This window comes from Thermobia domestica, chromosome 3 (genome assembly GCF_964235325.1).
Source record: "Thermobia domestica chromosome 3, izTheDome1.hap1.1, whole genome shotgun sequence".
In the NCBI taxonomy this organism is placed as follows: Eukaryota; Metazoa; Arthropoda; class Insecta; order Zygentoma; family Lepismatidae; genus Thermobia; species Thermobia domestica.
This window is the reverse complement of record NC_137456.1, coordinates 57,050,418-57,065,487: the sequence shown is the minus strand read 5'-3', so window position 1 is coordinate 57,065,487 and position 15,070 is coordinate 57,050,418. Positions and strand designations below refer to the sequence as shown.

Here is a 15,070-nt window from a genome sequence, read left to right as displayed (position 1 = left end):
GATCTTCACTTGGCATGAGACTACTTAAAAGGAGAAAAGAAAGAATGTATGTATTTGAATTTAACACCCTGCAACTTGAAGATTTAACATAATATATTTGTATTGTTTTTACCTAAAATACCTTACCAGTAACTTTTATATGTAGATATGGAATACCAAATTAACTTCTCAAAGATTGTTTAAGTTTAGAGTAATCGAATTTTATATGTTAGTAATTTATTACTTTGTTTTAATTCATTCAAAAATATACACTCCTAACTAACCTAGAATAAAAAGAAAATTCAGATACTTATTTCAACGAGGAAAAAATTAAAGTGCTAGTGCATACGTTTTATATATCATCGAAAATTATCATATTTAGTATCTTCCATCTGGAACCACGTTTAAGCGGTTAGCGTACGCGCCTTTGGCGTGGGAAACTCGGGTTCGACTCCCGGCGGGAGCTCATGTGGTTTGGATTCCACGTTAAGTAGGTCCATGTCTCATAGCCTCACTGCTGAACAGGACGTTAAACTCGACTCAACTGGAACCACGCTATGGATCACCACGGGTCCGCGAACTACTTTTTGAGAAAGTTGTATTCATTGAAAGTATATTTGAAAATCATCTGTGTGAGGTCTCATAATGTTACTGTCTATCATTCAACTATCAGGAGAATTGAAAAAAAGAAACAATAGTTCAGGTTTAGAATAATAATAATAATAGTTACAGTAACATCATTTTCCGTTTCCACTGCAACTTGGGCTCTTCTTTCCTTCAAACTTATCATACTCGTTGACTAAGTTGAATAACGTCTGTTGATGTTAAATTTCTTTGACCAACAACTTCTATGTTTTTCGACATATTAAACATCTAATACTATTGTTATTTGCTTCGAAAAAATACAAGTCCTTCCAAGAAGGGTTTAATGAACTTAAGATTAGTGACTTATGTTTTACATTAGCAGTGTGCTCCTAAATAGGCATGCATTAAATCATGAATTTCCTTCGTCGGCATGTTTTTCCTCTCTGGAATTTAATTCCATTTCCCCCATATGTAGCTATACTGCAAACAAACCGAAACAAGTGATGCTGTCTTCAATTTTGATATACATAGGTGGGTACAACATATCAAGGAACATTACTTACAAGTCACTTCTGAGTCTGGGCCATTAAGTTTGAGGTCACACCCCATGTGAAGCATTTTCGAAGCTTGCTGATGGACAGTGCTTGTTGTTTAATATTCGACAATTTTTCCATCAACGAAAAGTCCCTCAGCAGAGCCAGACAACCTTAGTGACAGTGAATTTCCACCCAGTTGACAGTTTTCATTTTATTGTTTATCAGTAATCAACGAAGGAAAAGAAGTTTCAATTCATAATAACTACAGTTCGTCAAAATCCAATACGGATGATGAAATTGAGAGAAAGCTAAGACGGGCCAGGGACATCGTTCGCATGGGTATCGGGATGCCTTTTTAGAACTAGTTAAATAATGTAAACCAAGACGACGGAGGGGAAATTGATATTTCAGACTGTTTTGACACTAAATAGCGTCTGAGAAGGTTGTTTCTACGGCGATATATCTTTAGCCGTAGAGTCAATTCTGTTGATAAATCAACATTTTTGTAATTTTCGAAGATCCATTAAAATTCTCAGGATACTAATTCAAGGTTAAGTTTTAAATAAAGACTAGCAGCGTTCACCCCGCTTCGCTGGGGTCACCCCGGAACGCAATAAACCTTGTTAATTAGATAATTTTTACTTTTTCGCTTTCAAGTGATATGATAAAAACCATAGTAGATTGCAGTAAATGTTAACATTATATCGCCTGTCATTTATGTTAACCCGCCCCGCTTCGCTGCGGTCACCCCAACCCGCCCCGCTTCGCTGCGGTCATCCCGGAACGCAATAAACTTTGTTACTTAGATAATTTTTACTTTTTCGCTTTCAAGTGATTTATAGCGCCTGTCAGTTATGTTAACCCGCCGAGTCACAGGGTCATGCGGGTTGCATATAAATACGTTTATTTTTATACCTATGATGAACTAATAACAAAGGATTTGTACGTATGGACACCTGAATGGTCAATTATCTCAAGACACTGGTAATTGAAAATTAAAGTGATATGATAAAAACCATCTAGGGTCCACATCCTAACAACCCCCCAAAAATGAAAGAAATCGGTTCAGCCGTATTAGCGTGATGAGCGCACAAAGGATTTTTTGTACGTATTGACACCTGATTGGTCAATTATCTCAAGACACTGGTAATTGAAAATTAAAGTGATATGATAAAAACCATCTAGGGTCCAAATCCTAACAACCCCCCAAAAATGAAAGAAATCGGTTCAGCCGTATTAGCGTGATGAGCGGACAAAGGATTTTGTGCGTTCTCTTTTATATATATAGATAAATATTTAAATTTACCAACATCGTTATTTTAGTATCCGTAAGGGATCTCTCTCTCTCTCACACACACACACACACTAGTTTACATGTATAGTTGTAATAGACGGTAGTGTGTCAATGTAATGATTCCTTTCCCACTGGTAAGTTTTATTTTTGAACGTTTACAATGTTTGTAATGACTTTCATGTGACATCTTTTTGAATTCGCGTATGTTAATCTTCGCACCTCAAGCTGAGGACTGTAAATTTTTGGAAACGAGTTTTTAGGTAGTTCTGCGTTTCTTTTTAATTCTATAAAGTTCATAATTATGGTCCTCCAGACCTCAGCGTGAGGAGAGAAGGTTAGTGAAAAAAAAAAAAAAAAGTATTGTTTACAAAATTATGCATAGTTATGGAAATTGTAAGCAGCTCTGAAGTTGTGGTAAGAATGCCAAGAGGAGACAGTGTGACGTGGGATTGAGGTTTGCTCCATATCCTTTTCTATTGTTTATTTCAGTTCCTGAGTTCATTAATTGGTTAGTTGGTGAAAGGTAAATGATATAATTTAATTTAAAATAGAGTTAATAGTTCTTGGGGCAGGTATACTGTAAAAAGCATATTAACACCGAATTTTCACTGTCAACATTGTCGCAACATAGGTAAGGATAGGTATTTTCTGAGAATTTCCACTCTTACTCCCAAAAACTTTCTTCCTTAATTGAAAATGCCAGCAGCGAAAATTTTGACTTAATATTCTTTTAAAACATCTGTAATTGCATGGAGTCATTGTTACACTCAGGTGAGCTGAAAGATTGCAAGTAACCATTACGATGGTGCAAAGACATTTTCGCACATGCTAACGTCAAGACATGGAATATTTACCGTCAGCAGCTTGAAAAGACAGGCTCTTGATAGTTGCAACTTTTTTTCTCGAATGAATATCTGACTCTCTGCTGGATTGGTCGTGCTTTCGACAATGGTAAAATGTTTTATTACAAATGGCCACGTTGGTCATTCTGCTTTTTCGCATTATTTTTATTATGGATTTCTAAGACAAGCTCTTCACGGGGAGGGGGGGGGGGATCGGTGCGGAAGACATGGTTTCGATTTGCGTTAAACTTAGGTCGACGTCTAATACATTTTCGGTGCTGAAATGGAGATATTTGTTTCGTAACACGCGATCTTTACATTGAATGTTTGTAATTCGTGCAGTGTAGTTATACTTTCAGATTTGTGCTATCCATCATTACTTCCTGTGTTTTCTCAAGTGAATAGTTCCTTGTAATGTTTGTGGAAAGTACAGAACATTTGTAATTCTGTTGGTGAAACAAAAGACTCCGAAATTAGGTATGGAAAACAAATCAGTTGTTAGAAAATGCTAAAAGCATAACATTAAACAAGGTAAAACTGTATGGGTTTTCACAAACCGCTTCATTAGATAGCGGGAAGGACGAAATAATAACGTACTCAGCCCTAGGATTTATACATTTGACTCCAACGAGCATAAAATTAAAAGGACAATGAAATTTTATGTACACTCATGTCCAAAATTATTGTCGCATGTCTATAAATACAGGGTTTGTCCGGAAAGGAATAAGACTGAGTCGATTTAAAAAAAAAATATATATTGAGCCAATCGTTACAATTCTTTAAAAACTTTCAAAATAGGCTCCTTCTGCGTCGATGCAGCGCTGCCAACGCGATTTCCAAGCATTGAAGGCGTCACGGAAGTCATTCTCCGGAATAGCTTTGAGAGCTGCGGTGCAAGCTGCTTGCATACCCTCTGTCGTCTCAAAACTTGCCTTTCTTCGGGCGTTTCAGGCGGGTACAAAAAGAAGTCCGGGGGGGCCACATCTGGGCTGTAGGGCGGCTGCGGAAGCGTTGGGATGCCGGCCTTGGTCAGATAGCTGTTCACAAGAAAGGCGGTGTGAGCCGGGGCGTTGTCGTGGTGCAGCTTCCAGTCGGCTCCGATGTCTGGTCGGACCCGATTGACCCTTCGTTTGAGTCTCTTGAGCACTTCCACGTAAAACTTGGCGTTGACGGTTTGTCCACGAGGAACAAATTCATGGTGGACGATTGGATGATGCCTTTAATGTCAAAAAAGACAATGAGCATAGTTTTCACTTTGGATTTGCTCATTCTTACCTTTTTTTGGGCGAGGAGACGCCGGCGTGTGCCACTCGGAAGATTGCCTCTTGTCTCGGGATCATACTCAAAGATCCATGATTCGTCACCTGTGATTACGTTATTCAAAAATTGGGGGTCACTTTCACACATGTTCAAATTTTCTTGGCACAATTCCACTCGCCGCAATTTCTGGTCGTTAGTGAGCACTTTTGGGACAATCTTCGCGCACACCTCGCGCATGTTCAAATGCTCCGTCACAATTTCATGAACTACAGTTTTGGTAAATTTAACATCTGGGCAATTAAACGAATACTTAGTCGACTGTCTGAGTTCAAAACTTCGGTGTTTGTCGAAGGTCTTCCAGCACGGTCTTCATCGACGACCTCTTCCCGGCCCTCCGAAAAGGCCTTGTGCCACCGAAACACACCTCTTCTTGCTAAAGCATCATCTGGGTAAGCCTGCTTGATCATATCAAACGTCTCTGTCGCAGATTTACCGAGTTTAACACAGAATTTAATCGCATACCTCTGCTCTAACGAACGCTGCATTTTCGGCTTGCACCACTCACAGAAACACGTCGCGCAAAAAAGCCTGTCCTGACTCTCCGTGTGCTCGGAGACAACTGACCAGCCGCTCGTTCGTTAGCTAGGAACGCCCTCTACCGGATCCAGTCGGTGCGCGCACGCTCCGAAGTACAGTCATGGAATAAAATCAGTCCTATTACTTCCCGGACAAACCCTGTATGTTGTCGGAATATAATTTGATACCGAAATCGCCCGGTATTTCCTATAATGTTAGTATGTGTATAATCGGCAAAGACACGTATGTGGCATTCATGTCAAAACAGCAGTAAAGAAGAACAATAAAACTTTTCTTTTCCCTTTAACATTTTATTTTACTCATTCTAATTTTCGTATTTATAATTCTTTTCCTGTGAAATTTACCAAATACACATTTCCCGATTATACACTAGTATCAGTATTAAAAGTACCCTGCAAAACCATTCAGAGCTCCCTCGTGGCTAAGCGGTTAGCGTACGCGCCTTTGGGGTTGGAGATCCGGGTTCGACTCCCGGCGGAGCTCATGTGGTTCGAATTCTACGTTAATCAGTAGGTCCACGTCTCATATAGCCTCGCTGTTGAAAGGGACGCTAAACTAAAATCAACACAACACCAAAAAAAAAAAAATCATTAAATTATACTCTTACAAGAAGACAGTTATAGATATACGACAATCATTTTGGACATAAGTGTACTTGGTCCTGGCAAAAATACGCGACTTATTTCTTCAGATTTTGTTTTTGTCCATTAACAGAAAAGTCCTGAATTAGAATTTAAACCTACGTTTTGTGAAACGTTAAATTTCGCTTGAATAAATCGGGCAACAACTATTACAAATTATTCATGTTTAATGCACGTTGAATTTACGTTATTATAAATCAGACTACAGGTTGATTCTGTGTAACGATGAGATGTGAATCTTTTAATATGACTATGTAAAACTACAATTTACGGATGCTGGAGTGATGTTTTCGTAAATTTCGTATGGGATCTGACAATAGTGCCATCGAATATGATGTAAAAATACACTGAATAGGGATTATGCAACTAGCTACGATGATACCGCAACAATCCCAGAATGAGCAGTCTGTGAATTGCTCGTTCTACCACATGAGATTTGACTTGCCAGTGTGAGCGTATCGTTTTACATTTGTTTTTATTTCGCAGAGAGAACGCGTCAATCATCAGCTATTTTAGAAATGGTTTAATAATTTCAAAGATTGTAGCTAGTCTGCAGAGCCCAAATCTGGAATCTTTAGGTATTTCAGAAGACTATCCCATATTCGATTGTCAATTTGCTGTTGAATTCATTGTAGGAACAGACTGTCTATTTGCAAAGTTCGAGGTTAGTACAGGGTAGGTTTATGAGATTTAGGCACGATCGTTTAAGTAAGGAAGATTTTAATTTGAGTACTCAAACATGTTGAGACCGGAGCAGAAACTTCACATGTCCGATACTTGCCGTTAACTTCAAGTTACCTTATTACGGGGGGTTATTCTGACAGCGGATATTAACAAACGAATCCTGGATTTCTTGTCTGGAAATCAATTCAGTCTAAAGTGTAATTCAACTTGGGATCTTCACTTAAATATTCTAATCTTTTGTTGGACCCATTACAAGTGCTGTCGAGCACCAAACTGAAAAGCTCTGTAAATTGTTGAGGTGAAATTGAAAACCCGCAGTCGTAATATGAGTAGGTGAAAGCTAATGAAATCGAAACGTATAAAACAAAATTCGAAAGCAACCACAAAGTTTCGCCAAAATTTGAAAACTTATCTTCGAACACAATGCAGATCCTGCTGGATAATAGAAACTTGTTTCAGTTTACTTCGCTAATACTTTATATATAAATTTAATATTACTGAACTTAGAGTATTCCTCCCCCCCACCATAATCGAATACTAATACCGTGCATAACAGCAACTAAAATATTGGTGGAAGGGATTCTTAACTATCTCAATTGCGAACCACCAATTTCAAATTAAACTAAATATATCTCATTTCTATATAGTTACCCAAAAGTGAAGTATAATTCGAATTTGTATGCATCTGCAATGTTTTTTTCATGCAAGGAACAAGTTTACAGTAAAAAGTGCTATTCTTAATTTAGTAGTTTGTAGCTCCCCCCGCCCCTCAGTATTATGGCTCATACATTAGCAGTTAAGACTATTTTGATGGGCGTAGTAGTTTCCATAATTCCATTGAGGCTATGAGCCCTACGGTTGTTGGTAGTTTGATTGGACCTTTACATTAAAAATGCGATATTTTCAACTGACATCAGTTATGGTATAGTTTCGCAAAGACAGTTAGGAAAATCAAATTATACAAGTAAGAAGGCTTAAGTTTCTTTATTGGAAGTTTTAATATAAAACACTAGGCTAGTGAAGATCCCCATCACAATAAGGAATCCGTCGTAGGTAGGAAATTTAAATGTACACACTATATTTGAAAATATGTTGACTCAACAAAGGTCAATATTTGAATAAATAAATATTTTCACTAACGCATTCACACAATTGTTTGTTTACAGGCTCTCGACTTCACAATGAACAACTTTGAATCCACATTGTTAATCTGAAAAACGATAAATAAAGAATTAAAAAAGCATCAATCGTTTAATTACATGAATTGAAACTCTTGTAAAACTTATGTTCAAAAATTCTACAATATTCTTATTGTCAGTTTGTTATATACGATATGTTAATGTATAATTTTTGAACATTACTATAATCCTATTAAAAACACCTAGTTCTACACATTCGTCAGCAGAGAGCTTTAAAGCGAATCAAGATTTCTCAACTGAAATTAGCAATCACCAGATGCACAAGCGCAATGCAGCATGGAACCTTCTGTTTTCATAGGAATCTGGATCGTAACGCTGAAATGGCCTCTGATTAGGATTGTACAGGCTTTTATTTATTTGTAAATAAATCTGAGTTAACGTTTTCCCATACAAACCATCTTATGTGGCAGATGCAGTAGCACTAAACTGAGACGGCATACTCAAACTTCAAAGATCCCAATTATTGTTCCACACAATTACAAGATCATTTTGCAATAGAAGCAATGACGTATAAAAATATTGTCAAAAGTAAGTCTACCATCCTAAAATTCATATTGAAGGTGTTCCAGGTTTACTGGCTCGAATTCGAACCCGAAAATTCCCAGTTACGATTTCTTTTAAGTGCAACTTGCCTTATTGAAACTACGTAAGATATAGATTGATGTGAGATTCAAGCCATATGTGCTTCCACAGGAATTGTTACGAGGACCTTGAACATAAGGCACGAGAATTCATTCCACTTTTTTTTTTTTTTTTTTTTTAAACTCTACTTGCTGCTTCCAACTTGCTGAATAAATCTTATTGCTTCTGAATGTTAACCTGTCATATTAAATATCAATTTAAGGTATATATGCTTCCAAAAGTGTTGAATGGCCTGCATTTAACTGACTGTGCTATGCATGTAAGGTATGTTGCAAAATGATACGTCCGATCCAAATATAACTTTAGTAAGTGCACGTCACGGATGGAATACGTGATATGTAGTTTGAGGAGGATATGGATAGTTAACTCATTTCCATTGCTAGCCAAATTGAAAACAAACAACAATCAAAATTATACGAACGCAATACAAAAGCTAGTTCTAGTAGCCAACAAATGAACCACTGCATAACACCAGCTTGAACACTCGATTAAACATTATGTTTACCAGCGTTTGCAGCAGTCACATCAATTTGATTCCATACAGCGATGATGGCATCCTGCAACTCACGAAAATTGTTGTACTGGGTACCGATGGCGATCAGTGAGCGACACTATTTCCCATAGATTTTCCATCGGGTTTTTGTCTGGAAAATTGAAAGGACAATCACGTCTTTCTTCCGAAACCAGTCCCTGGAAGATCCACTCGGGACCAGCAATTCGCGAGGCAAATAATAAATTGTCTGCAGGTACTGTTTGATACGTGGTTGATGTCATACGAGATGTAGGAAATTCGAGGTCTGTTGTACCATAACCAAAGCCTCCCCACAAACAATTACCGACTCTCCTCCTTGCTGTTGCTTAGAGAACATCTGATCCTACTTCCGTAGATCGTGTCAATAGTATCATCAGCTATCGGGACCTTCCAAATTAAATTTCTTTTCGTTACTGACAATGACACGACGCCAGCTCTGCTTCCAGATCACATGTATTTCGGTCCAGTTCACCCGTCGCTCCTTGGGCTGTGCTGTGCTGTGAGTCGTGGCTGACGCTTGCGCTTCTTATATCAGAGATGATTACAGCGTTTCACAGCTCTTGATAGGCCAGATTTTTGTACACGAATGTTAGGGTCTCGTGTCAACTGTGTAAGGGATATTCCAGCACATCTTTGCTTTCGAATAACCTGTCTTTGCTGCTGTGGCGTTAGTTAACGCGGCCTTCCTGATTATTTCCTTACACCATACAGCATCCCAAGTTTAAGAAAATTGTACAGGACACAAGCACTCTGCCCAATTCGGCGTGCATTTTCATTAACAGATACACCTTCTTCTTTATATCCAACTGTTTGCCCCTTTTCCCACTCAGACAATACTTTGCCACGGCCCATTATGCTTCTCTTACTCCCCGTAGTACACTAGCTTACACTTCTATCACTTGTTTGCTATACATTTCGCCTTCTCGTCTAGCGCCCTTTACGTTCCGTAGCAGTGACCTAGCTACATGTTATTACACTAAACATGTCATCGTTCGTATCATTTTGCAACACTTCTCTTCGGATGATTTTTCATTTTTGTTTCGCCCTGTCCTCTATACGTGTCTATTTCTACAGTACCTGTTTTCGTGTAACATAAATACAACACTGTGTTATTCACCCTCCCTTGGTATCGTTCGTATTATTATGCAACGCACCTTAGTTTATTTGGATTATGCAGGTACCTGTCTTCCAATAAGCACCTTTGATTATTTAAAACAGCATAAATTAAAAGTATCAAATCAGCCACTGTAATTGCTTTGGAGTGTTCAGCTATGTGTTAGCGTTATTCACAAGCACTATTTCCTCTCTTGCGAAATATATAAAGCTGTAGATAGCCATTTTGCTTTATTATGCATCTGTCATTATTAATTACTTTCGTTGCCGATTATAACATTTGTTTGAAAAATTCTTAATACAATGTTTTGTGAATATGCAGTTTTTGAAGTTTTCTACACAATTCAAAATACTCAACACGAATTGGAGAGTTCCTGTAAAGGCGACACACGTTAATCCAGTTTTATATTGTCTAGACAGAACATTCGATATAAAAACAGATTGCTAGGACGCTTAAGGATTGCTAAAATCAACTCCTTCAGATATACTTCCTGCTCCAAACAGGTCAATATGAACTGAACATAGCAAGGTGCTCGTGCCAATCACATACTATTCGCCTGAATATTTTTACAAAGGGGTATTTCTACAAAACACAAGCAACGTTTGGCAGGTGATTTCTGACACCAAGAGAAGACTAACACAGACTACTTTAGGTATAGAAGTGCATCCTTTCAACGCTATATGTGCAGCCAAAAAGGACCCCGGGACTATTTTTGCTGAAAAATTAAATTTGGAATTCATTCAAAAATTGCATGCAGTACTTTAGGTTCGGGGATAACTCCTTTGAAGAAGAAAAGATTCCAACACCAGTGAAGAGTACAAAAACCAGCAAATTTTATAATGGGATATACGTGAAGCTGTCACTCATTGTCGATTTCATGTCAAGAGGTTGATTCCAACGCATTATCTATACTACTAATACCCCCTGCATATGACAGTTGCTACACCCGCTCTTCGATGTTTTTTTTTTCGAATCCTTTGCCCTGATGTCCGTTTTGACATTTCGAATTTCTGTATCTCCAAAATAATTTGTTAGTGATCTTTTTATTTGTATGAGGTTTTTCTTGCTTAGATGACATTCATCAAGTATTTAACGTTGGAACTTGGTTTGCAAATGTTATCAACCACTTTCCTTTGATGTTAAACTGTGTTATGTGTGGCTGCATAATTCCAGATATTAAAATTAACGTGAAATACTCATGTATACTACGTAACAGCTTAATAAACCGATAATTAGACATTTTCTATCAAAACTTTTTTCCCCTATCTACTTAAATCAGGGTTCCGATACCGCAGCTCTCTCCACAAAATTCGTTGCCCCAATACGACCTATCTCTGAAACATGGATATTTAGATAAAGAGTACTAGTTCCTGTGATATTTCTTTAACCGCCTTTAAAGTGTCTTATAGGTTTCGAGCTAGGCAGCCTCAAAGTTACATTTTCCTCGTTCGGCATCGCGTAACTGAAACAACGCGGTTTTCACCCTATGTTCATATGGGCTTTTTTCAATTGTTTAGGTGTGAGGATTTTGGCTAGATAATAAACGAACACTATATATCAGGGCAATACAAATGTATTAGGGTATAAAAAGTAGTATGGCACCGGGGCTATGAAATATGTGCTACGGAAACTTCAAGATTAAGGAGGAAGAAGACAAAAGTAGTAGAAAATAGTGTTGTTTAGGAATGTAAATACACCAAGGATAGGTTCTACACTAACAAATATGAGAAGAGCTTCCAAGTAGCCGTATGATTAGTGTACTTGCCTTCGAAGTTCGATTTCCAGTGGAACCTCGTGTGGATCGGATCCCATATTAAGTTATAGGTCCACCTGATATAGCTTCGGTGCTAAAAGGGACGTTCTAATTCCAAACCAACAAACGTGAGAAATCAGAAATTAGGGAAAGTGGTAGATTTTTGTCAAGTACAAGACATTCTTAATAATTAGACTTATCAAATCTGCGAATCTTCACGCATTATACGTATCTTGTGAATGATGAGCCATACATTCTAATAGATATGACCTTCGGAATGACATTTCCTACTCAGAGAGTTCGTTCTGTGCTAAGATTAATCAAACATATCTATATCCTCTACTTTCTAATCCTAATAGTCTTTTGGACAATATACTAAGATTTTTATTCCTTGACATATTCTACTTGACTGTTGTTTATTTTCCTCATTGAACTTTCGATAAAATATCCCAAGAATTCTCCAATTTATTTGAGGGTTGCCCTTGCGCCGCCCCTGCAGCACACCCACTTGTGCATAAATGGAAGCTACGAGTAAAAATAATCAACACTTCCTTTTGTCATACTTCGATCCGGTATTTTATTTCAGAGTTTATGGCTGCTTTTGCACTTCTCCGGAAAATTTTCGGCTAGCTATAGCGCCGCAAGGAAGCATTTCTACACCCAGGTTTGTCTATAGTTCTACCTTCGTGTCAGGAATCATTTCCTGAACATTGTCGGCATTGTTTTGAAACACCTTGTATATTAGCGACCCTTATGATTTTACAGCACCTATGGTAAGCAGCATATATTCCAAAATCTATAAATGTATATTCTAAGAAGACAGGAAATAATGAAAATTAACTTACAAATAGAGTAATCTCCGCATAATTTTTGTTATCTTTTGTCTGATTTTAGTACTCGAAGGAGCAGTAACCCTGCTGCTGTAAGGGCAGCAATACCTATCCCAGCTTTCCACCATTCTACATTCTTTCCAGGAATTAGGTTCATATGCTTCAAATGTCTGGAAAAGAAACGGATTGAATTAGAACTTCGTAAAATAGTAATTTACTATATTTATTACTCCATTCCTACAACAAATACCAGCTATATTTATTAACTTTCATTAAGTTTTTAAACAGCTTCGATATATGCTTCTAAATATTTCCCTACGTTCTACGTAACAAGTGTTACTGAAAGATATGACTTGTATATTCATTACAAAAGTAACATTGTTATCCAAACTCCTTATCTTGAAACAGTAATGCAATAGCTTAACTCATACTAAAAGCACTTTTTTTGCTACTGAAGTGAAAGAATTTAACGTGCACATGCATTTAACGAAAACTTAATCTCTAACAATTCTATAAGCATAGAATGCTCATCTATACTTCCAAGCACATGCACATAACATTCTGTCAATGGCTTTATACTTTCAAAAATTACGGCAATGGTATACAGATGTTCATATTTACGAGGAAAAAATATGATTAAGAGTAAAAATCAACTGCGAGCACAAGGCGTACAATCTCTTGACAAAGAAAACACCTTTGCAACTGAGACCGTTTCTAAGAATTAATCTATCTTACACTAAACTAACAGGTGAAAGTGTCTTGTTCTTTTCAGCAATTAATAGGATTCTGTATAACAAGCCTGAGCTCTCGAAGTGACTTCAGTGTCACTTGTACTGATTCGAACCTTATTATTATTATTTTCGCGTAAACCAATGAAGCACTGGATATTTTCTTCAGTGTAGGTGTAGAGGGGACACTCACGCATAGTCGTGAATTTTTTCCCGCACGCAGAAAGCGTCATACGCTGGCAGTCGGCCAACGAGTGAAGACGTGTAGTAAGCGGTCGTCGGATTTTTTTTTTTTTTTTGGTAAAATGACAGAAAAACTTGAGCAGCGATATTGCATCAAATTCTGCCAAAAGCTTCGCAATTCTCAAGCGGAAACCATTCAATCGGATCGGTAAATTTAGTTTTGAACAAGAATTTGGGTGAGGAAAGTATCCGCGAAATTTGATTCAGGCTTTTATCGCCAAATACAACATTCATGTATGTCGTCAGGCCCCCTACTCACCCGACATGTTCCGTGTGATTTTTGGTTATTTCCAAAGTTGAAAAATGCCACTAAACAGGATCCGATTTGAGTCAAGAGAAGACATGCGGAATGCGATGGCACGGTTATTCACCATTTCAAAAAGCTGCGTTTTAGGAAATGTTTCCAACAATGACGAGAGCACTGGAAGAAATGTGTACATTACCAAGGAGACTACTTTGAGGGGATTTGTGTTGCGGATTTCCAAATCAATTAATGTATTTATGCCTACCAAAAGTTCGACACTTTTTGAACATATCTCTATATTTATATATATATATATATATATATATATATATATTAGGGTGGTCCTTAATTTTTGATTTCCTAATTTCTTTGGACTCACCCCCTAAAATGGTTCCATATGGGACTAAATTAAGGAAGGAGAAAAATTAACTTCATTGAATAATATTAAATGGTGCCCCAAGCGACCTAAAATGTTGAATCCGATTACAGTACATAATATATGGGAAAAATCTGGAATAAAATCTCGTAATTTAGAAACGGCTTAAGGGAACGCAAAAATACCCTGGATAATGGAACTAGAGGAAGAAACACACCTAATGTTGTATAGTATTGTCACAGCGGCCATCTTGAAGTCCACCATCTTGGATTCAGATCCAAATTTTCAAATAGGAAGAGGGTTATGTGACATCGTTTTGAGGTGACGTTTCACCAGAAACACAAATCTGGCACTATTTTAAAGATAGCTATAGTCGTCTAAGAATTATTACCTGTGAAAATATTGCTCTTTTTCACAAGTAATAACTCTTTCACAACTAAATGTAAAGACATAAGTTTGGCTCGAAAAGAACAAGAGGGATATACGCGGCTTCATTAGAAAGAGGAACGCAAAAGAAAAATGCACTTCTGAAAATGATTTGTATGAATTTTACACCAAAATACACGGAGGTAAGCATTTCAAGAAATGAAGAGGAAAACCCAGTTGAGTATGTAGGATAAAATGTAAGTATGTGCCTATGTGCGCCCGGACCCTGCAAGAGATGTAAAAGGGGAAAAACTAATTTTAAAACTCCAAGACAGGTTGCTGCTGTTGATCGATACAAGTCCACTGATAGAACGAGAATACATATACTGACAGCGACGGCAGAAACATTAGGCCATAATGTAAAGGAACTAGTAATAAATATGCATGGATGCTGAGAGAAAATCCGTAGCGAAGTTGCATAAGACCACAAAAACAATTTCGGAGTGCATCAAGTGCGTTAGTTGTGCAATGAGACGGAAAACTACTGCCGAATTTGACTGGTAGAGAGACTATCGACGGGTTATCAATATTTATTACAGGAGATGTTCATGAGAGGCTAATTGGT

General features: G+C 37.6%; 1 protein-coding gene across 6 annotated transcripts in view; it reads right to left on the bottom strand.

The window, feature by feature from the left end:
* Positions 1–7,387: 7,387 nt before the first annotated feature.
* The window catches only part of Miro (mitochondrial Rho GTPase), a 73,394-nt gene continuing 65,711 nt past the window's right edge, over positions 7,388–15,070 (bottom strand). For all 6 annotated transcript variants that reach the window (XM_081750909.1, XM_081750913.1, XM_081750912.1 and 3 more), the window contains 2 exons: positions 12,504–12,658; positions 7,388–7,628 (listed from right to left, as the gene is read on the bottom strand). In XM_081750909.1, the coding sequence (XP_081607035.1) occupies positions 12,532–12,658 (127 nt within the window). In that variant the 3' untranslated portion in view covers positions 7,388–7,628; positions 12,504–12,531. The remainder of the gene's footprint in view (positions 7,629–12,503; positions 12,659–15,070) is intronic.